This window comes from Ursus arctos, unplaced genomic scaffold (genome assembly GCF_023065955.2).
Source record: "Ursus arctos isolate Adak ecotype North America unplaced genomic scaffold, UrsArc2.0 scaffold_14, whole genome shotgun sequence".
NCBI lineage: Eukaryota > Metazoa > Chordata > Mammalia > Carnivora > Ursidae > Ursus > Ursus arctos.
Genome location: NW_026622808.1, coordinates 680156 through 704746, shown reverse-complemented (window position 1 = coordinate 704746; position 24591 = coordinate 680156). Strand labels below are relative to the sequence as shown.

The 24591-nt window shown below is 52.1% G+C and overlaps 1 protein-coding gene across 3 annotated transcripts; it reads left to right on the top strand.

Moving 5' to 3' along the window:
- Nucleotides 1-4938: 4938 nt before the first annotated feature.
- Nucleotides 4939-23774, top strand: FLCN (folliculin). Of its 3 annotated transcripts, none has more exons than XM_044391754.3 (13): nucleotides 4939-5031; nucleotides 7426-7546; nucleotides 9655-9927; nucleotides 11303-11449; nucleotides 12715-12936; nucleotides 14148-14308; nucleotides 15820-15911; nucleotides 17470-17660; nucleotides 19203-19316; nucleotides 20114-20237; nucleotides 21289-21420; nucleotides 21525-21630; nucleotides 22480-23774. In XM_044391754.3, the coding sequence occupies exons 3-13, from the start codon at nucleotides 9679-9681 to the stop codon at nucleotides 22679-22681; spliced, it is 1740 nt and encodes a 579-aa protein (XP_044247689.1). In that variant the 5' UTR covers nucleotides 4939-5031; nucleotides 7426-7546; nucleotides 9655-9678; the 3' UTR covers nucleotides 22682-23774. The 3 variants fall into 3 exon arrangements, with proteins under 3 accessions (XP_044247689.1, XP_026376966.1, XP_044247688.1); XM_026521181.4 differs by having other exon boundaries at nucleotides 5007-5082; XM_044391753.3 differs by lacking the exon at nucleotides 4939-5031 and adding an exon at nucleotides 5509-7036.
- Nucleotides 23775-24591: the final 817 nt, after the last annotated feature.

Sequence of the window (24591 nt, the reverse complement as noted above, 5' to 3'; positions counted from 1 at the left end):
TCTCTGTGGGCATCTAATGACGTCGCGATTCATTTTCTCCTAAAAGGAATTTATTACCCCTCCACTATTTGCAAACCACACGTCCTTGCCCCTCTGGTCTCAGCGCTGTCTCTCGGCTTCACCCCCACCTTAATGTACTTTCCGATTCTGGGGCTAGAACTCTGCACACCACATTTCTTCTGCCAGCAAGAGGCAAGCTGGAAGGCGAGGGAGGAATAAAGGACGGGCGCCCCACTGTCTGCTTCCCGTGGAAGAGTGAAACCCCCCAACAGCTCTTTGCCCTAACGAGGATGGTTCAGCGCAGCAGTGAGGCCCCGGTGGTGTTTCCTGTGCTAGAATTAGCGTCCTGGATCTGCGGAGAGATTCCGACCTTAGAAGGCGGGCCTCCCTCACCTGCCATGTCACCTGGCGACCCAGTTCTACTGGGTACCTCCAACCTTCTAAATTCTGTTAATGCTAACCTCTTCCCCTTGTCCCCCAAGCCCTAAGGGGGGTGTCTACTTCCTGCAGTGACTACGTTCGTGACACACGTCTCCCCCTTCTCCCACACCTGCTTAATGCATCTATTAAATCATTTCTGTTAAACTGGTGAGTGGTTTCTCTCTCTTGACAGGAGTTAGTTCTGAAAATCTTGGATCAAGGAGATGAGTGGCCTCACTTGTTACTAAGACAATAGAAGACCACGCATGCTGCCTCTGCAAAACAGGTTGCCTGGCTATGCCTGTGTCTTGTTTTTGAATAGTTCTCAGAATCTGTTTGCATGAATAGTTAAGATACCCTTAGCTGTTCCTTTGAGTTTATTCTCAGGAGCAAATTACTTTGTGAACCAGTTTACTTAGGAACACCTGTTGAGTTTTGACAGCACCAGAAGACAGTGAGTTTTGTGCCCAGGGCGTTAAGGCAGTGTCTGAGGTCTAGGGATGTAGCCTTGGGTTGGTGTTCATGAGCGGACCTACCAGTTTCCTGAGGACTTTTCAAGTCCGTCTTTTCATGGTAATATCAAACGTTAACAAATACTCTGGATTAATGAGAACCCTTGCCCTCAGATGTCAGTACTTGCTCTATGTATTTATGTTTCTATTTGTATTGGTACCAAGTAAACCACCCAAAGGGACAATGTTTAACTTTTAATATAGACTTTCTTAAATGCGTATGCTTGATCCACGTGATCTCCAATTTGGGATATACTAGTATAAAGTATTATTTAAAGAAACCCCTGGTTGCATGTTTTTGAAATGGTAGGAGATGTTTTCCAAGCGCAAGAATGGTACCAATGGGCAATAAAGCAGTGAGATTCTTCTGCCTTGTATGGATGGCATGTCCTTTGTTTAGTAAATTAAAACCCTAAACAAAGCTGGGCGATAGAACAGCACTGTGAAAGATGCCTTACTAACAGAGTAATGCCTTGTAATCTAATCATGGACAAATAATTTTCTACCAAACAATTCGGCAGAGGGGAAACCTAAGTCTTGGGTTTTTAGGTGCTGAACTGTTGGGTGTCCATTGGTTGACCCACCTTGTTCAACTTCCCTCCTCAAGTTATGCGAACGGTCAGTTGTATTCTAATTCTCTCCCCTCTGCTTGCTTTTCAAAGATGCAGTTTGGGGTTTCTAAGTTTCTGGGGGTGCAACTTGAAATGGTAACCAATTTGTAGAAGAAAACATGATTTGCACATAAGTCTGAGCAGTTGCCAAAGGCCCAGAGAAAATACATGGGTCAATCAGATTATTGTGAATAGGAAAAGCCCTTCTTAAGCAGTTGAATTAATGATGGTAAACAAAGACAAAATCCTATCTGCATCCTTTCCTAAAATCAAAAGTTGAGACCAGAGAACTGCTAATTGGGCATTTAACAAGCCTGGATCCACAATGACGTGGTAAAGTTTATTATTAGATGTAAAGAAGCACTTGGTATTTAATATTTAACAAGCAGCTATTATTAACACAAAACGCCTATTAGTTGAATTCTAACTGGGGAGAGAGGGCTAATTTTTAAAAGCTTTCTGAACGTGCTACGGTAAAAAATAATAATAATAGTAATAAAATAACACACGAAGCTTTTCTTATTTTTTTTTTTTTAAGTAGGCTCCACACCCAACACAGGGCTCGAATTCATGACCCCGAGATCAAGAGTCACATGCTTTACCAACTGAGCTAGCCAGGAACCCCACCGGTGAGTGGCTTTCTTTAAGAGAAAATATTAAACTACTAATCTAGTTCCTGCAACTAGCTGGACACCTTATATGTCTAATAGCCTAAAACTCCAAACCCACTTAGGGGTTGTGCGTGAGATCCACCTTCCGGGCCCACTGTTTGCTACCTGTCAGCGGCCGGACAGACCCCCACACTTAAACACATCTGAAAACACAGTGTTATTTTGGGTGCTGGAAGAAAGGAAAGCTTAGATTATGAATTATTTTTATAACTGGGAATCTACCGTAGTACCCGTAAAATAATGAGATGCGGTTAAATATATTAGATCCGGGGCGCCTGGGTGGCACAGCGGTTAAGCGTCTGCCTTCGGCTCAGGGCGTGATCCCGGCGTTATGGGATCGAGCCCCACATCAGGCCCCATCTGTATTCCTCAGCTGGTCAAGATACACCCAAAAGCCTCTCTGAGGAATTTTCCAGAAGGACTTGACCTGACTTGGCTCCATGGTCTTGGCAACTAGTGTCCGTGAAGCACTCTGTCCGTCTGAATGATGAGGTGTCACTACCTAGTCAATCACGCCTCTTGGTTAGTCATAGGAAGGCAGAAAAGCACCACGCAATCTTTAATTCTGACTGGGCCCATTGCACTGGTGGAAAAAACATGTTCTGCACTGTAAATGCCAGGCAGTGTGGTACGTAGAATGCTTTTGGTAACTTTCCATAACATTCTTATTACGGGATACAAGCTTTGAATTTAGCGTGATATTTCATTTGGTTGAGCATTGCTGGGCATTGTGGCCAGTGTTGCTTCCTCACTGATGATGATACATTTTCTGACTTCTAACATACCTGTCATTGAATGTCCTTGAAGGTTTATACTGCTGGAAAGGGTATTTAATGACATAGATGGAGTCCAGCTGTAGTCAAATGCACGTTGAATTGTATTGAAAATGGCAGTGGTTGAATAAATCATCCTCCCCCTTGGGACTTGCATTAGCCTATCATCATGCAAATAAGTTCATGTCCTCCACGAACAAACCGAGGAAGTTAATTCCTCAAATCAGTTACAAAACAGGAGCAATTTTTTTTTCTGGGCTTAAAAGGTGTCTAACCAATGTTAGTTTCAAGAACAGCTACCACTAAGAGAAAAATGAGAAAAAAAGATTACCGCAAAAAATGGGAAAAAAGAAAAAGGAAAAACAAAACCAAAAACATCCTCCTGGCTTTTTCATTAAAACAATAGAATATGTGAGCAGATTTTTTTAAATATATATTCATCTCCTTGTTAAATGAAAATAGGGTTATTGAATTTCGGGGGAAGTTTTGTAAATTACTTATTAGTGTGGAAGTCAGTCAAGCAGATTTGTATTTAGCATTGCTGCCCTGGTCATTTTCAGGGTGAATCCTGTTCACTTTGACAGATGTTGAAATGATGTTTTCTTTTCCTTGGGAAGGCACAGCCACACGAGGAGGCTGCAAACATTTCTTGCGCCTTTCCACTAAAGCTTTCAAAGAATTTTGCAAACTCAGTAAAATTCAAGTATCTGAATTGTTGACAGCAAAAATAAAAAGTAGAATTCCAAATCAGTATGACCTCGTGGGTTTTCTGTTGTTTGCTTCAAAACTTATCTTGTGACTTACGCGCCAATATATAAAGGGTGTGCTGTCCAATATCGTGAGGAATTGGATTGGTAAGACTAAACATATAAAGGCAATGCCTAACCTAACTCCCACACTCCTTAATCTCTTATCACCACTAAAAGAAGACGGAAAACAAATTGCAGTTTCACTCTTTCCTCTCTTCAGCCTAACGCGGAAATTCAAAGGAAGAGTGATCGCGGTGACTTAAAAGACAAAGACAAAAACAAAAACAACCACCTCTTTCTGCTTCCTAACGATTGAGGCTTTTCCCTCGACACTGGACGACAACCCCCTTCTGGACACCCTCTGTCGCAGCCACAGGGACCAGGACTCCGCCGTGAGCCGGCCCCAGCGAGGTCCGCCGTCTGTGATCCGACCGGACACAAGGTGGCAGCACCGTCTCGCAGCTCAAACGAATTTCCTGCGATCAGGGTGGGATTCAAGTCCCTCTAGCTCTTCTAAGGTCCCACGTCACATCATGCGCTGAGGACTTTACAGTTAATCTTTTAGTAGACAGACTGAGTAGCAGGCGCCCAGGTGTTAAAAATATATATTACGTAATAATTGACTCATATTTTTAAACACCTTGGGTGTATCATTGTCCGGGTAGGCGAGTGTGTCCGCACATGCGCACTCCGCCGCACCCCACCTCCACTTACAGACCTAGCCTCGCAACCGGGTCCCGCGGTTGCCCCACGTCACGTGACGGGCCCCTCCCGGCCACCTGCCAGCACGTCCCACAGAGGACGGGTTCGATCGGCAATTTAATCAAACCCAACGGGGAAACCATAAGCCACTGCCCCGCTGTTTATAACGTCGAGACGTTCTGTTTCTTTCTCTCCTCGGTGTGGACCGGGAGTACTAGCTTGGCTACATTTTTTCTCAAATCTCCTTCTTAAATGTTTTTTAATTTTAAGTACTCCCCCCGCCTTGAAATGGTTTCGTCCACTAACCCGGCCGGTGCGGCTGGAACCATTCCGTGCTTCTCGGTGGGGGGGGCGCGGAAGTCGGACGGCGGACGGGGCAGGTGTCGGGCAGCCGCTTCAGGTTCCCCTCCAGAGTGCGGAGTTGCGGGGCTCGCGCGATCTTCTGGGGTGTGCGGGTGGACGAGCTCCCGCTCGCTTCGCGGTGCGGAGGCGCGCTCGGCCAGCCCGCGCGCCCCCCCTGCGGGGTGGACTGATGGTACGGCCCGGCCGAGTCACGCGCCTCGGGCTCAGCGCCGCCGCGACCGCGGCCCCCGGTGAGTGAGGCGGCCGGGACCCGAGCTGAGGCTCCCCCCGCCGGACGGGAGGTGCGGGGGCTCGCGAGGCCAGGCGGGCGTCCCGGCGGGGCTGGGCGCCGGGGGGCCGACGGGCTCGGGGAGGGGCGCGGGGCGGGTCCTTTGAGGAAGACGCCGTCAGGTGCGCCGCGGCCCGAGCGCCGGAGCCCGGCTCGGAGCTCTCCCCGCCCGTGGGAAATGGGCTCTGCCGCGCCCCCGGGGTCGATGCCCGTGCGGGAGCGAGTCCTGGAGCGGCCGCCTGGCTCGTCCAGGTCGTTCGGACCCGGGTTGTCGGGCTGCTCCGTGCAGGCTGAGGGGAGCCTGGCTTCCGGGAGGAGGTCTTAGGAAGGGACGGGTGGTGGCTGCGGACGGGAGCCGCTGGAGGCGCGTCTGGGGGGCGAGAGGGGGAATGGGTAGGAGCCTGAGGGCCTCGGAGCAGCCTGACAGTCCTCGGGGAAGCAGTGCGGCACCACTGCGCTTCGAGTTGGTGTGCGGTGTTGGTGATCGGGGGGCTTAGGTGCCAGAGTGGAAGGGGTGGCTGAAAAGCTGAGATGTGGGGTGGAGGGCAGATCCACGGACGGTAAAGGCATGAGGACCGTGACCTGGGTTCAGACCCCGTCACCGTCGGTGATTCGCTCTCCTTTAATGTTGCCAGGACACTGCAGACTTGGCCTGCCCTCCCTCCCACCCAGGGTTTACCTTCGCTCGTTTACGGAAGAGGGTGTGTGTCTTGATTCCTTTTCTCCCAGACTGGCATTCCGAGGCAGGCGCTCTGATGAAGTGATAGGCCCAGATCAGTGCTCTCCAGGGCGGGTAGAAGACCCTATTTCTCTCCAGTTTGCTGGGTGTTGTTGGACGCAACCTTATCACCTGGAAAAAAAATAGTAACCCAAAGATGGGCGCATTGTGGATTGAGCAGCCACTGGAGGCGGAGGACGAGGAGGAAGGACTTTGCGGAAAGGAGGTGTTGCTTCTCCAGCCCTTGGACACCTGGCACCACCCACGGTGTCCAGCCAGGGGGGCAGTAGGGGCTCCCTGTCACAGCAGAGCAAGTGCTGGAAGCGTTGGATTATCAACGTTGTTACGGGGAGATTGAGAAATAGTGGCCCGTGGCTGTGTTTGCCCTTCTAGCGTTGTCAGGGACCTTTGTAAACAGAAATCCGGTGAAGTTGGTAGGAATAATAGAGGCACCACGGTGTGCAGGGTTTGAGCTGAAAGTAATCCCCTGTGGAACATTTCACCTTGGACTTGCTGGAATCCAGCTGCTGACCTAATGAGACTCCCATGAGGAAGACTAGGTAAAGAAGCTGCAGGGGATTCTGCTCATGACTGGTTAAGAGCCATTATGATACTGTTTTTGCAAAGTGCTCTTTGAGCCTCTGTGGTCCTATGAGAAGACCACACAGGAAGTGAGAATGAAATAGACCCAGGGCCATGGAAAGGGCCTTACGCCTTCGAGGTATTTGGATCTTGCTCTGAGTATAAAGTTGAAGGGATAGGGGGCAGATTTCTGCTTCGTCCTTGCATTCCGGAAAGCTCGTTGGAAGGAAGGGAAGAACTGTTAGGCGTATTCAAGCCAGTTTATTTTGTTCAGTAAACAGCTGGTACAGATTGGAAGTGAGAGTGAACAGAGAACTGACCTCCTGCTGCTGAGAATTCTGATTCCGCACGTTGTGGTTAACCTGAGAGGTGCTGGTTGGCTTCTGCGTCTCAGCTGTAGGGTAGTTCTCGGGATAAGTAAGATGTTGGACATGGACTGGCAGGTAAAGGCTGGAGACAGGCTTTTTCTGTGTGACTTTGGAGTTGGTACCTCCCTGTCTTCCACTAGCTGCCTGGGGCTATGGTACTCCTGATCAGGACTGCTTTTCTTAAAAAACAAAACAAAACGAACTATTATTAAGTCTCCCACGTTGACCATGGATGCTGGGAAGTAGCTGAACAGCGTCACCTCTCGTCTGTCCTTCCCATTCGAGGAGGAGAGAGACATGTAGGTCTAAGGTCTGAAGGGTTAAATTGGCGTGCTGTGGGTGCTGCCCTGGCAGTCCCCTTGTAACCAAGAGTCGGAAGGATGATGACCTTACATTTGTAAATATTTTGTATTTTTAAAAGATGTAAATATACTTAAGGAAGTCCTTTATGAAATAACGCTGTAGGGGTGCAAAAGTTCAGCTCAAGGTTTGGCTGCACTGCCAGCTTGCTGTCAGTTACTGCTCAAAAGGCAAGAGGCCTGCTAAGCTGTTCAGAGCCACGGGAATCCCCACACCTTTTTTGTGATGTTCTCATTTTAAGTTGGCAGGAAGCTGCTTGATGGTTGTATGTGTGTCCCCAAGTGCTTCACTCTAAGAATCCACTGTGATTTTTTTTTTCCTTATCTAGAAAACGTCAGGCCTTAGAGCTGCAGCATGGCCGCCGCTGCCCTGCCCGACTCATTTGGAAATGGCCTTGCGTGCTCTTGTCTAGGTGGGATGGTGCACGCGTGATTTTGCCGAGTATAAAGGTGCGTGTGGGTGCTCAACAGTAAATGGGGTGAACCTTAGCCAAGTGCTGCTTCCATGAGGATGTTTTGCTGGACGGAACTTTATTTCTCTTTTATGCCTCTCAAAGGAGGATGTGCCCTCTTTCTCCAGGGTTAATGCCTCTGCTTTGGGTCTCAATGCTTCTTCCTCTGGGATTCTTACTCCATTGTTGGTCACCCACTCTTCCACAACGGATGCTTAAGCCATCATTTTCCTTGATCTTACCAGAGTGAGCCTGGTGGAACCTCTATTTAAATTTGGGTCTCAGGACACTAGGCTCTCAGACTCCGGTGTTCCCCATGCTTGTGCTCTAGAACCTCTCCTGCCCATAGATAGCCTTGGTGAGCTCTCTGCTTTCTGTGGCAGCAACTGTCCTCTCTCCGTGGGCAGCTCCTGAATCCACTCATCTATCCAGAACTTTAATGTGGTGCCTCCTGTGTGTGCCAGGCACTGTTGTAGCTGTGACCCCCACCCCCACCTTCGGGAACATTCATACAGGGGAAACGCAAACACTGCAGTGTCCAGGAGAACTAAACTAAAGCGGAGGGGGGAGAGAGTGATGCGGTAGAAGTGAGCAGCCGCTCTGGGGGGCGGGTTGGGGAGGCCGGTCAGCAGGGACATGCAAGGAAAAAGTGACTGGTGAGGATGGTGAGTCGGGCAGAGGGCCGCGGAGTGTCCCAGACCTTCATCCTCCACCTAGCCCTCTCTGCTTCTGCAGTCCAGAATCTCCATGGAACTCTCAAGAGTTTTCCAGCTACATGTGCTGCTGTCTCTTAAACTCTGTCTCCTCTCCTGCTGCCCACCTCCCTCTAGGAACATCTTGTGCCCCAGCTCTCCCTACAGCCAGGCACCCACAAGTCCCCATCTGATCCCCACGCCTGACTCACATCAGTCCAACTGACTTTGTCTTGAGTTGTCTATTCAGTGTTGGCCTCTGCCATTCCCGCTGTCACTCGAGCTCCAACCCCTGCCTCAGGTACAAGGACAGGAGCAGTGGTAGTCGTGCCAGCCGAGACGTTGTCTGCAAGATGCCGGGTGGGTGACAGAGTTAGCAGGCTGGAGAAAGGAGGCTGCTGGGAGGACGCAGTGACGGACAGACCATGGGGGTTTTGAGGATGCCGTCACCCGGGACTCACTCCGTAGCCCCCACACGTGTTTCCACTGGGTTTGGCTTCCTGGGCAGGTGCCTCTGACTGGTCAAGCCTTGGTCACACCCCTGTGGGGGGATGAGGACAGAGAATAGCTTACCTTCTTTGGGTCCATAATGGTGGAGGGCGTCCCCAAAAGGTAAGGGTTGAATCTTGGCCACTGTCCACTACTCAGATTTACCATATTTTTCATCAGAACCTATCAGACTCTTCAGTCTGAAGAAAATGAGCCTTCACTATGGCCTGGAAGGGTCCCTAAAATCCACCTCCTTCTCGTCTTCTGCCCTCGTCCCCCAACTCTGTAGACAGACCCCTCGTCATGCCCCCTCCTCGGCCCCATGGCTCCCTTCCTCCCTTCAGCTCCCACTCAGGGAGCCCCTGTGTCCAAACCCGCATCCCACCTCCTCCACTGAGTTTCTGCCCCAGACCTGCTGTACTTTTCTTCCCGAGGCTGTCCACAGGAGAGCAAGCAGTTTGTCATGCGTCCCTCCCCTCCTAGAAGGTAAGCTCCATGAGGACAGCAGCATATCACCCAGCAGAGCAGCTGTTGCTAGAATAAATGAGTCTCTCCTCCAGACCCCGTGGCATTGACCTGTGTCACATTTGCCGCATTGTCCCTTGCACTTGTGTTCTTCTCTGTGCTGTCCACCTCCTAGCCCTGTCAGCTCTCACTGAAGGGTTTTCTGTGTGATCCTTGAATTGCAGTCTCCCTCCTCCATTGTAACTCCTGGTCGGCAGGGACCGTGTCTTGTCTGCTGAGTTTTCTCTGCACTTGATGCAGGGCCGGCTGGCTGGCTGGGTGGCTGGGTGACCTGCCTTGCTGGCCAGGAAGCCTACCGATGACACCTGCCCAGTCCCTGTGCCCTAGAGCTGCGGGCGGGTTCTGCAGTGTGAGCCGAGGCTGGCCAGCTGATGGAGTTGCCTCTCCTCCCCACACACAGGCCTCCTGCTGTCTCCAGGACACCATGAATGCCATCGTCGCTCTCTGTCACTTCTGTGAGCTCCACGGCCCCCGCACTCTCTTTTGCACAGAAGTTCTGCATGCCCCGCTTCCTCAGGGGGCTGGGAATGGAGACAGCCCCGGCCAAGGCGAGCAGGCGGAGGAGGAGGAAGGTGGCATTCAGATGAGCAGTCGGATCCGCGCCCACAGCCCGGCGGAAGGGGCCAGCGCGGAGTCCAGCAGCCCGGGGCCTAAGAAGTCGGACATGTGCGAGGCAAGTGACTCTCAGGGTGTTGGAGACGTTTCTTTCTTAACCGGGGTTCGTGCTGATGCTGCGTATTTGACCTCCTGGAGGGCGGGCGGAGACCCTGTGGGACTAAGAGGTGGACACGACCTCACAGGAAGGTGTGAGCTTCCTGTGATGTGTGCAGACCGTTCTTTGTGGGCCCTGTGGAATGTGGTCACTTCTTTCTATGTCCCTTTAGTTCTTTCCCTTGATCCCAGCTTTAGCTTTTCTACCAACCCTGTGCCAACACACAGTTGACACCAGTTGACAGTTGACATTTGCTTTTCACCCCCCTCCCCCCCGCATGCTCGTGTCTGCACACTGGCCCGTCCTCGGCTCCACTTCCCTCAGTCCAGTGTCTTGGGAAGTTTCCTCCTCGTGGGGGCCTGGCTGTTACTCTTGGTGTCGTTGTGTGTGAGCTCTAGGGAGTGAAGTTTAAGTTCCTTCAACAGGCTGCTGTTCCATGTGACACACCTGGGTCGGGACCTGGTATCGGGAGTGGCATTAGACCTGCCACTGCAGGGGGAACAGGAATCCAGGCGCAGTAGTGTGGTTGCACTGAGAAGCAGGCAGCGTGCACAAGATTGCTCTCTCTATTGCTGGAAACACCTGTGAGGAAGCAGAAGGTGGGGAGTGCCTTGCTGCTGTGAGCAAGTCTGACAGCTGTGCAGGAGAGGAAGGGAGGAAAGAGTGCTGGACAGAGAGAGTCCTTGAGCTGGCATTGCCACGGGAAGGGTCCCCGCATCTCACAGGGGTGGGCTTGCCTCAGTACCCTCTTGTGCGGTCTCTGGGTGGGGATGGCCGCTGGGACGTGTGGCCTCGGCACCAGTGTGGTGGCGGCTACCGAGGGACAGCAGCCACGGCCACCAGTCCCGTTCACTCCCTAGCGCAGGCTCTGAGCTTGTGTTCTCAGGGTGCGGCGCCGGCAGGGAGGTGGGGCAGCCTGCTGAGGCCCCTGCGAAGTGGTCGTGTCAGGACCAAGGACAGAGGCTAGCACACTCACTGTGTGAGCCGCTTGGCAACCCCAGGCCTCAGCTTTGCCTTCTGTAAAGTGAGCACTGTCACTGTCCTTACCTCGTAGGGTTGCACCATGGATTAAATGAGACAGTGTCTGCAGAGCTCTTCATAATACCTGCTGCGTAAGTGCTCAGGAGATTAGGTCTCATTCATATTCTGTCATGATCTTTGTGAGCTCTGTGTCCTGGGTTTTCTATTCAGGAAACGTTGAAATCTTCAGAGAAGTATAACTCTAGGAGCCAGTTATTTTTATATGAAAATAGATCGAGTTCTCTCATTCCGATGTGCATAAAAAGTTTGTTGCCTGCTTCCTGATTAATTGGTTTTTTCTCTTTCTCGGGGCCAGGGCTGCCGGTCCCTTGCTGCAGGGCATCCTGGGTATATCAGCCATGATAAAGAGACCTCGATCAAATACGTCAGTCACCAGCACCCCAACCACCCCCAGCTCTTCAGCATTGTCCGCCAGGCCTGTGTGCGGAGCCTGAGCTGTGAGGTGAGCACCGAGACCCTGGAGGGAACTCTGTGGGAATATCACACACACTCCGGGACGCCCTGAACAAGTTCAGTACTGGTTACGGAAAGGAAGACAGAGGTCAGTCCATCCATGAAGAGGACAGGGGAGCAGGGAGCACGGAGCAGCCCCAGTTCTCTCGAACTCCAGAATAAGTTGAGTTGGACTCCAGTGTTCTGAGTGGTTTCTAGCTTATCATTTGAAGCACCAAACTTTTTGTTATTCTTTCTTGGTGAACATATTTCTAAGATACCAACCATTTCTGGGTTACTTGGTTCACTGTGTCATACATCACCTATTTTATTGTCCCAACCACCCTTATAAGCCTTAGCGGGTCACCATATGCTCTCAGCTCCTGAAGGGTGAATCAGTGTGTTCCTAAACCACCTGGCTCCTGTTGTGCTTAGTTCAAGTCTTAGTGCTTATGTTTTTTGGTTTTCTGTTTTTTTTTTAAGATTTATTTATTTTAGGGAAAGCGCACGTGTGTGCACATGAGTGAGAGGGGAGTGGGAGAGGGGATCTCAAGCAGACTCTGTGCTGAACCCAGTGCGGGGCTTGATCTTACAGCCCGGAAATCATGACCTGATCTGAAACCAAGAGTCGGACGCTCAGCCAGCTGTGCCACCCAGGCGCCCCCTTAGCTCCTATGTCCTTATCTGTCACGGAGAATTGGTAGTACGGTTATAAAACGTCCCTTCTCTGTACCCACCTGATGAGACACACTGAGCCCCCTCTCAGTTTTAACGTAGGGTTGCAGTGTGCCTGCCTTCACCTTCCGCGGTTCCCCTGTTTGATTTCCTGCTGCTGACCTGCTAGAGGCCGACGATTGTGGCTGATAGAATCGTGTGTAAAGTAAGAGTGAGTGCGTCATGAGGGAGACCTGACTTCTGTCCTGTAAATAGAGTGTGCGAATGTTACCGTATGGACTCCACAGTGATGGCTTTGACCTTCTCCAGTGACCACTCCATTCCAAATGAGTGATGTTGGCAGATTTGAGTCTGGAGGGTAGAAAAACATCGTGAACCTACTCGACTGGCCCTTGCAGTCCATGCTGATAAATGTTATCTTTAGAAAGTTTGATCCCAGGAGCAGATGAAAGCAGTTTTCCTCTCTTGTCCCCGCCTTCCCCACTCTTCCCATAATCAGTGCTAGGTAATTAGTACAGAAAGACAAGTTGGAGAAGGAGATTTGACTGTCACTAAAGCAAGCTCAGGACTGTGTCCTGCAATGGCGGCTGGTTTTCGCAGGTGTGCCCTGGCCGGGAAGGCCCCATCTTCTTTGGGGACGAGCAGCACGGCTTCGTGTTCAGCCACACGTTCTTCATCAAAGACAGCCTGGCCCGGGGCTTTCAGCGCTGGTACAGCATCATCGCCATCATGATGGACCGGATTTACCTCATCAACTCCTGGCCCTTCCTGCTTGGCAAGATCCGAGGGATCATTGATGAACTGCAGGGCAAGGCTCTCAAGGTGACCCCACGGGAAGGGCGAGTGGGTGCAGTGGGGGAGGAGCTGGGCACTGATGGGGGTCAGAGCGCGGGCGGTTTTATCATCTGTAGCTCTGTCTGAATCGTGGTTCCGACTCCAGAGGCGGGGCTGTGGCGGTCAGTCCTGCTTGCTTCCCTGGGCTCTCTCGAGGCCAGTGTTGTCCCGGTTCTCATTCAGCTCTGGCTTCTTTACTGCGCTCACAAGCCCTGGTTTCTCCCTGGTGTCTTTGCTTCCTCTGGCCTTCATGTGGAAGCCAGTCCGTGAATCGTGTTGTAGACCCATCACCAGCGCAGACCTCTAGTCATGGCACGCGTCTCTCAGAGTAGGCCAGGTTATGCTGCAGTGACATGCAGCCCTCAGACCTCAGTGGCTTAAAACCACACAGTTTGGGGGGGTTGTTTTGTTTCATTTGGGCTTTTTGTTTGTTTTTTTATGTTTTGTTTTTTGTTTTGAGAGTGAGCAGGGTGGGAGCAGAGGGAGAGGGAGAGAGACAATCCCAAGCAGCCTCCAACCCTAGCGTGGAGCCTGACACAGGGCTCGATCCCGTGACCCTGAGATCATGACCTGAGCCAAAATCAAGAGCCGATGCTCGTCGGACCGAGCCACCTGGCGCCCCACGGTGTTTCGTTGTTGTTCGTGTCTGTGTCCGTTGTGGGGAGGTGGGAGCATTTGCTCACTGTAGTCAGCCCAGCAGGCAGAGCAGCAGCCAAACGGGAATGTTGCTGATTTCCCTGCGAGGGGGCACAGATGGTGCTGGAGGGCCGCGTTTCCCTCTCACCTCAGCGCCGGAACGGGGCACATGTCCCTCCCGCACACCGTCTCTCAGTGAAAGCCTCCACGGGCTGGGACGGGGCGGGGGCACCGGAAGTACGTGAAGAACAACGGTCATGACCACACAGCATGTACGCCACCCGAGTGCCCGTCAGGTGCCTAATGAGTTGGTTGTGGGAGAGGGCACAGGAGAAATTCTTAACGAGTCCTCTTCTCAGGTAGCTTCGAATCAAGCTGTGAGGCAAAAACCATTCTGTTTGGCTTGAGGGGACTGGTGGCACGTCTGTGCCCAGCGGCAGGACAGCAGAGTGGGGAGCGTCTTCAGCAGTCGGGTCCGGGAGGTTGGCCGTGAATGAGCGGGCTCCATGCTGCTCGGCTGGGTTGGTTTCGTTCAAAGGCCGCCCCTTCCCTTCGCGTTTCAGGTGTTTGAGGCCGAGCAGTTTGGCTGCCCACAGCGCGCCCAGAGGATGAACACGGCCTTCACGCCCTTCCTGCACCAGCGCAACGGCAACGCGGCTCGCTCGCTGACGTCCTTGACGAGTGACGACAACCTGTGGGCGTGCCTTCACACCTCCTTTGCTTGGTAACGAGAATTGCGGTCTTCTAGCGACTGTTGGGATGAGAGCAGTCACGGTGTGTTGGTTGGATTGTGCGTGAATCTGGGGAAACAGCGGTTGGGTGAGTCCCCCAGCCGCCTCTGTGCTGTGTACTTGCTGGCAGGTGCTGACCTGCGTCCTCCTCTTCCTCGGGCGCCTCCCCGCAGGCATGTGGAACACGGATTTAGGAGGCACTCGCTGCCCCATGTGCTTAAGAGGATGCTCCCGCACCAGGAGCAGGGATCTCCCTTTTTTGTCTACGACAAACCTTATCCCACACGGCTGTGCGGGTCAGGAACTGGGGAGTGGCTGGCCTGGGTGGTTCTGGCTGAGGTCCTCAGGAGGTTAGCAGTCGGGGCTGCAGTGGTCCGGGGTTTGCAGTCAGCTGGCAGCTGGGTGCGGGCTGCTGGGGGCCCGTCCGGCGCAGGCCGTGTGTTCGGGGCGTGCCGTGGCGCTCAGACCTGCCTGCTCAGGAGGAAGCGATGGCTTCCGTCTTCTGAAAATCACCGCATCTGTGCTCTGGCCTCAGATTGTTTCTGTTGCTTCCATCGCAAGGTGCCCCTCTCCCAAAGACGCCCTCAAATCCTCATCCCTGTGCGGCCGTCGCTCCGAGTCTGGGGCCTCGTCGTCTGAATCAGGTCCAGGTGCGAACAGAGGTCTTTGAGGGTAGCTCCTGAGGACCTGCGAACTACAGAGAAAGTCTCTGTCTCCCGTGCCCAACATAAAACCATTTAGACAGATTTTCAGACAGACCCAAAATAGAGTCAACAGTGCACTGAGCTGCATACCCTCATAGCCAGCTGTAGTAGTCGTCGACATGTTGCTGCTGCTTCTGTCCCCGCTCTTTCTTCTGGAATATTTTTTTAAAGTGAATCTTAGTTGTATCATTTCAAATATAAAAGCATATCCAACAGGGGTGCCTGGGTGGCACAGCGGTTAAGCGTCTGCCTTCAGCTCAGGGCGTGATCCCAGCGTTGTGGGATTGAGCCCCACATCAGGCTCCTCCGCTATGAGTCTGCTTCTTCCTCTCCCACTCCCCCTGCTTGTGTTCCCTCTCTCGCTGGCTGTTTCTGTCTCTGTCGAATAAATAAATAAAATCTTTAAAAAAAAAAAAAAAAGCATATCCAACAAAATTGAGAAATTCCTTAGTGTCATCCAGCCCGATCCGTGTTGTTTCCCTGTTTTGCCTCAGGATTGATTTTTGAAATGGGATCGGATCACCACTGCACAGGGCGCACCTGTTCTGTCTCCTAGGCTAGAGCAGTTTCTGTGACACCCCTGCCACGGATTCTCCCCTGCCTTTTGTCAGAGGACCTGGGTCATCTGTCCAGTAGAATTCTCCTTGTAGAGTTGGCTGATTGTGACTTTGGTGTGTGCAGTGTGATCTTTCATACCCATATTTTCTGTGAACTAGTAGTGAGATCAGAGGGCTTGATAGGCTTCAGGTTCCGTTTTTCTTCTGGCAAAAAGACCTCCCAGGTGATGCCTTGTTCTCCAGGCTCCTGAAGGCGTGTGGCAGCCGGCTGACGGAGAAGCTCCTGGAGGGCGCGCCCACCGAGGACACCTTGGTCCAGATGGAGAAGCTTGCAGGTGAGCTGGGGGTGCTTGTGCTGGAAGCCTCTGCCTGCGGTGGCCGCCTGGCCCTCCGTCCCGACGAAGGGACCCTAGGATTGATAGCCCAGGAGAGCATCTGCAAGAGCTCGGCCTTTAGTCTCAGTGTGTTTACTGTGGTTTCCTGTCTCCTTTTTCTTGACAGTCACATGAGGGACTCTACCACCCTGGGCAGCTGGGAAAGTCTGCTATTTAGAGCACTTAGGCTGTGGAGAAGGTTTTCTTGTCCCTGTTCTATGATCCCCGGGTGCTTGCCCTCTCTGGACACCTAAGCAATAAAATGTCATGCTTCAGTGGACCCAGGGTTTCCATCAAGGGTGGTTCCCAAGCTTCACCGGTGTCTGGGTAGTCCTCCCCAGGTTTTTGGTCAGAGCTCCACGTCTGGGGCTCCGGATCCTGTGTGTTTTAAGTGACTTCCTCCCAGGGGATTCTGCTGCGGCACGCACCAGCCCGGGAACCTCTGGTCTCGGTCCCGGCTGTGCTGCTCCTTCGGAGAGGATCTGATTCTTGGTGACCTAGGTCAGCAGCCTCAGCTTTGGGGTTGGGTAAACCCCAGTTGCGATGTAGGTCGTGTGGAGTGTGTTACTAATAACACTTGACATGCTTCAGCTTGCAAATAATTGGCCTTCTTAGTAAATTGGAGCTGTTTCAAGGTTATGTCTATAGTCAGGGGACTTTGCACGCACTTGGCTTCCAGCCTGCTTTCCTGAGTGGAGAAAGGGAGTAGAGTTTCAGCGAGGGCAGAACGTGCTCCGGAAGACAGAACCTCTGCGATCCACCTTCACGCCCTCGCGGGTCAGCGGGCCCTAGAACCATATGGTACTGTGCTTTCAAATTCCTAGGCTAGGGAAGGTGGCAGGGGTGGGCTGTGGCGAGGGTATTTACGCAGGGAGCCAAGTACGACAGCTTGTAGGAAAGATAGCCATGCAGGCACGCAGGGCGCTCTCTCATGGGTCAGACGGTGTTTTAGTTCGGAGCACACACTTTGGATTCGGACAGACCTGCCTTCAGGTCCTGCCTCTGCTGCTCTCGTACGTTCTGTGTGACCAGACGGGGCCTCTTCCCTGCAGATCTCACTTGGATCGTGGAGTGATGACGGCCTTTCTTGCGATGGTTGTCACAGAGATGAATGGAAATAAATATTTCTTTATGTGTAAAACGGGGAGAATAGTACTGACGTCAGGACAGTTGAAAGGGTGACGTGAAGTGCCGTGCAGAAGCCTTTACGGTAGTGCCTGAGGGAGGGTGTGTGCGGCGAACGAGCCGTCCTCATGCTCGTCGTTGCTTTGAATTACCCGTGACCGTGAGCAGCTCTAGTCTCACGGGTGCCTGCTTCATAAAGCAGTGTGAGGCTTTGAGCTGAGTAAGTAAGTAAACAGACCGAGCCCTCCCTGCTGCCCCAGGGTCCGAAGACAAGTGGTGTAGATATCTGGCCCAGAGCAGACATCAGGAGTGCCCTCCCTGGGCTAAAGTGGAATCACAACACGGTCGCGTCCAGGGACCACGTGTTTCATAAATGGCTTTGTTTGTCTTGCAGACTTGGAAGAGGAATCTGAAAGCTGGGACAACTCCGAGGCTGAAGAGGAGGAGAAAGCCCCTGTCTTGCCAGAGGGGGCAGGAGGGCGGGAGCTGGCCAAGTGCCCGACAGAGTCTTCCTTGCTCTCAGACTGCGCAAACTGGCAGCCCCGCAAGTTGTCTGTCTTTAAGTCCCTTCGCCACATGAGGCAGGTAGGCGGCAGACGGTAGACCCCCGTTCAGAAGCTCTGGAGAAGAGCTGGTCCCCCCCTTCTCATCCAGCACACTTTGTCCTTTAGGCCCACGGTGTTGAGACCCAGTGGGAATTGGTTGCTTAGGAGTAACCAAAAAGCCTCGGTGGCTGGCCGAAGACAGCTGGGGCCGTCTGGGGCATCTTGGCCACAGGAGCAGGGCTCCCCTTTAGGTGTCTAAGAAATGTAAAAAGTAAAACTGTAAAACATGGAAAGTGTAAAAAGATGACGTAGGTGTCTACGAAAGCCCTGCATGGCTGGCTTCTCGTGGTCCTCTGATGCTGTCATGCTGGAGCCTCGTAAAGGAAGGGCTGCTCACAGCACTGCGGGCTTGCGGGCAACCTTAGGTGCTTTGCAAAGTGGAAACAGTGGCCCTTCCTCCGGAACACTGGACAGAATCTGGATGTCCAGCCATAGGAATTGCACCCAAACAGTGGAATGTCCTTAAATACGAGAGGAAACGTCCAGTACATCGTACAAGGTGGTGTGTGTGTTTATATGTGTGTGTGCCAGAGACAGAAGTCTCACGCTACAGTGTTGACCGTGGTTATATTCGGTCAGACAGGAAGAAGAGATGACAAGGTTACAAGGGCAGCCCTTTTTATATTTTTCTGTGATCACTTTTACAGTGAGCGTGAGTTTTAGCAGAAGATCGTTATTTCTGTTTTGAAAACTGGAGTAGAGACTGATTAGCGGCACATGCTCTGTGGGGCTTCTGAATGAGGAACATTCACCCACCCAAACCGTGGATTTGCCTAAAACCATCCTTGTCAGTTGCTTATGTGGATTAAAGTTAAGGAATCTTCAATCCCACGGGAGGTGGGACTATTTTGAAGCTGTTGGGGTTTTGTAAAATGTAATATTTCTAGGCTCCCCCCCCCTTTTTTAAAGCCATGTTATAAGTCAGGATAACAGGCTGAGCTCTCCAAAAACTCCAGTGTCCGGGAAGTTACAAAAAGTCAGGCGGAGAGAGGGACTACTGTAGCATAAAACAGGGTAGACAGCAGAATAAATGAAACAGTCGTGACCCTTAAGTGACTCCTGGGTTAACAGGAAACAGCTACAAAGGACAGCGTTGGAGATTCGGGGCCGCAGACACTGGGCTGGTGGCGCATCATGCCGTGTTTCTGGGGGTGGGTGTACCGGGGCCGTGTAGGAGAGCCCTTGTCCTTCCCGGGTCCTGAAGCATCATGCTGCCTGTCCCATACTTTGAAATGATTCAGGAAAATAGTGTAGAGAGAGAGAGAAAATGTTGCAAAAAGTAACACGTTTTCTGCTTCAAGTTTTTAAAAATAAAATCGGAGAAGAGATCTCAGAGCGTGCCAGGGCTTGGGGATCGGGCTTCCACATGCTCATCCAGAGACCTCCATCTGCCTCCTGACCTCAGACGGTCAGCCAGCCCTTCCCTCTCTCGACCCATCGTCCTTCATACGGAAATCACACAAATCACTTCGGTTGCACAAAAGAAAATTCAAGGCAGAAAGCACCGAACTGTATTTTTCAGGTCCTGGGTGCCCCGTCTTTCCGCATGTTGGCCTGGCATGTTCTCATGGGGAATCAAGTGATCTGGAAAAGTAGAGACGCAGACCTCGTCCACTCAGCTTTTGAAGTTCTTCGGGTAAGAGTAGCTTTTCTTGTGTTTTATAGCAGGATGGGGTTTGCCTAGTTGGGTCTTTTTTTTTTTTTAAATCCTGACGGTAGATGTGAATGTTAGGATGCAGGGATGGGTCGGTCTGGAGGTTCATGCCGGAATCCGAGATCTGTGCTCTCTCTCCGCTGTTGAAAATGGCAGTCAGCGGTGGTGGTTATTTCCAGTGGAAGGAGTCTGCTATCTTGATAGAGTGATAACTAACTACCCGACCCCCAACACCCGGATCCCTCTAAGAAGCCATTGGCGTGGTTCACAGCTGCCTTAGGAGCAGGTCGTCACACGTCCCTGTGCACAGAACATTCCCGATGAGTCCGGGGCCATGCGGCTCTGCCGTGCTGTCTGCACCTTGGAGGTGTAGTGGGTGCCAGGGCCCAGGTCTGGCTGATGATGTTCAAGTGCTCAGAAGCCTTGTTCATGCCTAACGTCTGCCTAGGCCTGTGAGGGCACAACATGCATGTGACACAATCTCTCAAGAAGCTTATAACCTCTTTGTGGGATGAGAGAAGGGACAAACATCCGAGAAGTCAAGGAACAACAAAGATTAGCACCACAGAGCAAGAGGCAGCACAAGTCCCGTGTGACTGCTGGCTGGGGTAGGAGTTGGGGCCATGCGGGAGACACCCCGGCGGGGCCGGGTGACCAGGAGTGCCTTCTGGGAGGAGAGCGGCTTTGGCCCGAGCCGCGGGGGCACGTGGTGCGGGCGGTGGAGACGGGTGGGGGATGTTGCAGCTGGTGTTGGATCTGAGTCACTGTGTCCTCTCCAGACGATGCTGCCGGTGGGCTGTGTCCGAATCATCCCCTACAGCAACCAGTATGAGGAGGCCTACCGGTGCAACTTCCTGGGGCTCAGCCCGCACGTGCAGATCCCCTCCCACGTGCTATCCTCAGGTACGTGTAGCTCTCGTGTCCGACCCGAGGCCCTGATGTCAGGGCTCCGAAGTGGAACTGTCTCAGTTGCGCATCTGAGCGTGCTGCCTGCTCGGGCAGCAGGAGCAGCTTTCCCCATGCCTTTGGGCCTCCGTTTTCTGTCTTCAGAATGGGTGACGGCTGGACAGGCCAGCCTCCGAGTGAGGGTGGCTTGCTGGGGGTGCTTCTCGGTGGAGGGCAGGTTGCAGTCGTGGGAGTGGGAACAGCGCAGATGGGTGTCTGTTTGTCGTGCCATTATGCTGAGTTGGTGATGCCAACAGGATTCGGGGAGGCCACTCTTTTCTTGCATGTGCCTTAACTCCAGCCTTGACGTTCCCTAGTTCAGCGGGGCCCAGCTCTGCCCCCAGCACAGACAGCCGCACACCTCCGGGCTGAGAGCCGGGAATCTAACCAGCATCCTTGTCTTTTGGTTTGGGGATTCGGGGGGTCAGCCTGGGTGTAAATCCCGGCCTCCTAGGGCAAGCCGCTGGCTTCGCCGAGCACCTCCGAGAGGTGGCGGAAGGTGGTTCGGCGGAGCGTTTGGCGCTCAGCAGTCCTGAGCTGCTGCTCCCTTCTGCATCCCAGGCTGCGTCCCGAGTCCCCCCACTGGGTCCCGCGTCCCTGAGAGGCAGCACCTTTTTTGGAACACAGGCTCCTAGTTTCAAAGATGGGCTTGAACTTCTTAACCACTATTAGCAGTATGACCTTGAGCCAAACCACTCAGCTTCTTTGAATCTCTTTCCCTGTCATGAAATGGGACTCACACTGGGCCACCGTCACAGGGCTGTTTGGCATTAGGTGAACTGAGGTACATAATTAGTAGTTCCTGGAGTAGAATACATTAACTGAGGCAAGAGCTAACCGTTAGCACTACTAACAAATACACTGCAAAAGGTCCGCAGCGGCCAAGCATTCGTCAGGGAGGCGGGTGTCGCCCATTTGATCGGGGAGGACTTGAGAGCGAGCTGTGGGACGCGGGCTCCCTAGGGGCGGAGGCACGCCTCCCGGAGCCGTGCGTTTCGTGTTGCTGCAGAATTCGCTGTCGTCGTGGAGGCCCATACAGCGCCTCGCTCCAGCCTTCACCCAGCCGGGTGCGAGGATGACCAGTCCCTCAGCAAGTACGAGTTTGTTGTGACCAGCGGAAGTCCTGTCGCCGCAGACCGAGGTGGGTGCTGCCAGGCCGGCCTTCCTTTCACCGCGGTGAGTGGGGTCGGGAACGCCGAGGCTGCCTCTCGCTCCCCTATGCTGACGACCCACCCTTGTTCCCAGTTGGCCCCACCATCCTGAATAAGATGGAAGCGGCATTGACCAACCAGAACCTGTCCGTGGGTGTGGTGGACCAGTGCCTCGTCTGCCTCAAGGAAGAGTGGATGAAGTAAGCACACCCGCGTTAGCCCCTGAGGCTGCTTTCTCACGGGGGTGCCGGGCAGCCAGTAGCCCTTCCGTTCTGCTGGCGAGAACCAGGAGCTGTTTTCAGAAAAAGAAGTCGTGACCACCCCCCAAGAGATGGAGTAGAATAGAGGTTAAGAGCGTGGGTTCAAATAGCATCTTTGCCAGTTAGTGTCTTAGCTGGGTGACCTTGAGGAAGGTCAGCACCCCTAGTCCTCCCTCTGCTCCTCTGTGAGATGGGGGTACACCTGCCTCCAAGAGAAGCAGTTATTTTTACTGTTTAATTAACTTAAAAAATCTGAAAGCCAGGGGTGCCTGTGTGGCTCAGTCAGTTAAGCGTCTGCCTTCGGCTCAGGTCATGATCTCAGGGTCCTGGCATCGAGCCCCACATTGGGCCCCCGCTCAGCGGGGAGTCTGCTTCTCCCTCTGCCTCTGTCCCTTCTCCCCCCAGCTCATGCACACGCGTGTTCTCTCTCTCGCTCTCAAATAAAATCTTTAAAAAAAAAATCTGGAGGCCAGATCACAGAGGTTTCTTTTCTATTAAAGCTAACTAATTACTTTATTTCCTGAATAAGTTTCCCTCAGTAATTTTTTTTTGTTAGATTCAATTAGACGTTGTCCTGTAATGAATTTAAAGAAAACGGGCTTTTTCCCCCATTTTGAGGCAGCAGCCTTCTCAGCCGGGGTTAGAGCTGCCAGGCCTGTGGGAGGCCCTGGGGCGTGAAGCCATGAGCTGCCGCTCCGTGTGCCGGTCTTGGAGCCTCAGGCCTCGGGACTTGAACTGTGCTGTGATTTTGCTGTGGTGTCTGAGTGTTGTGTTTTTGGTTTCCTTCAGCAAAGTGAAGGTCCTTTTCAAATTCACCAAGGTGGACAGTCGCCCCAAAGAGGACACGCAGAAGCTCTTGAGTATCCTTGGGGCGTCTGAGGAGGACAACGTCAAGCTGCTCAAGTTCTGGATGACGGGCCTGAGCAAAACCTACAAGTCGCACCTCATGTCCACAGTCCGCAGCCCCACAGCCTCAGAGCCTCGTAATTGACCCCACTGTGGGCATCGGACCCCGTGCTCACCTCCTGAGAAGTGGTGGCGGCCGTCGTCGCCGCGGAACTCAGAGCCGGGCCTCTGACGGCAGTCACAGCCTGCTCTTGTTTCTGAACTGCCGGCATGGAGCTGTTTCCTAGCAAGGAGTGGAAACTGTTGGGGCTGAACTTTGCCTCTGTGTGGGATTTGGACCTGGTGTAGTTTTCGGCACCATTCCACTAGCTGTTTGAACTGCTCTAGCCCCGAAGAGGGCAGGGGGAGACTTGGGACAGTAGGTCCCCTGTGTTTGTGCACCCCTGGGAGAGAAGACTAAGGAGAACATGCGTCTTAGGCCTCTCAAGGATTTCAGTCTCAAAATTTATAGGAAAAACATGTCAGGCCAGCCCCAACTTGGGTATTTTGGCCACAGTAACAAACCTCTCTCAAAGTTAATGTTTGAACGTCTCTATTCTGAAATTCGAGACTTCCAGGTTCTATATGTGAATGCGTGTATGTTTGCTACAGTTGTGAATTTTCAGGACATGTGCCGATCCTTAGTCATCGTAGTAATCTGGTTTTGAGCTCTTGGAATGGCCTTTGGGGGGAATGGACATTTCCTCATCTCTGGGCCCTTCGGGATTCGTATTCTGGAACCATGTGACTACACAGTCTTCTGGCCGTGCTCTCCTGCGATTGCTTCGATATTCCCCTGTAGCTTCAGGACGGCCCCTGATGTTTTTTACGCAAAGATGATACTTTGCTGAAATGTCAGATGGAGCCATTTGATCTGCCTAACTCACTAGATGTGGAGTTGAGAAACCCACCATAGTTTTATTCCGTGACACTTTGCCCTTTATTGCTTCTTTAAACATTGAGATTTGGCGACAGGTAACAATTTTCAGAGTATGGTGATTTAAGATAGTTTCATCATCCCAGCGTGCACTTTTAATAAGGACTCATGGCTTGGAGGGATTTTTCCAGCAGTTTGGCTGATTTGTTTATAGTTTTTTTTGTGTTTGCTTAATTTATATTTAACACGGAAACTAAGTTTATATGACTAGGTATCTATCATGCAAGTACATTGAAACACAATAAAGATGTATTTTTATAAACTGTTGACTACATGGTTTTGTTGGTTTGATAACCTAGAATTTTCGTGGGATCAGTCAGAAAATATGGCTAAAATAACACCTGTGATAGAACTATTTTGGAATTCTGGGGTCTGTTAAAGGCTTGCAAATTCTAGGAGAAGACGTGGACTGTACTTTGTGGCTACTTTTGATCAATTTTAGCTCAGAGCACAGTAGCACTACCCATCCCCCACCCCCAGCCACACAGCAGGTGTGCAGGTGTTCCTGGGGCAGGCTGCACATACCATGTGGAGCTAAGGGGGATGACGAGGACCCTAGACTACAACTATGGGGGAATCTGTGCTCTGATCACTGGCTGCTGCTTCCGATGACAGTGGTGCAAAGAGCCTGGCAGTCATTGTTGCAAGCCCCTCCCCCTCTAGCTGCCAGGAGACTTAATTGTCCAGTGCCCTTACCGCTCCTTCAGTTGCATGTGTGTGTGTGTGTGTGTGTGTGTGTGTGTGTATTTCCTCTTTCAGGAAATTCAGGGCAAAAACAAGGACATTCAAAAAGAAGTGCTTATGCAGGGGGAATTAGAAACTGACTGTGCATGCCCAAGGAATGTCTTGGAAAAGACCTGAGAAAAATGTAGAAACCTACCTCAGTCTGATCCCTGGCAAAGCCTACAACCATAACAATAAAAGACAAAAAACAGGGAACCTTGGGAAAGGGGGAGTATCTAATCTTCAGTGATCACATTATTAGGTTTAAATGCCCAGTGTTCAACAAAAAATCACAAGGCATACAAGAAAAAGGAAAGTATGTCCCATTCAAAAGAAAAAAACGTTACTGAAATTAA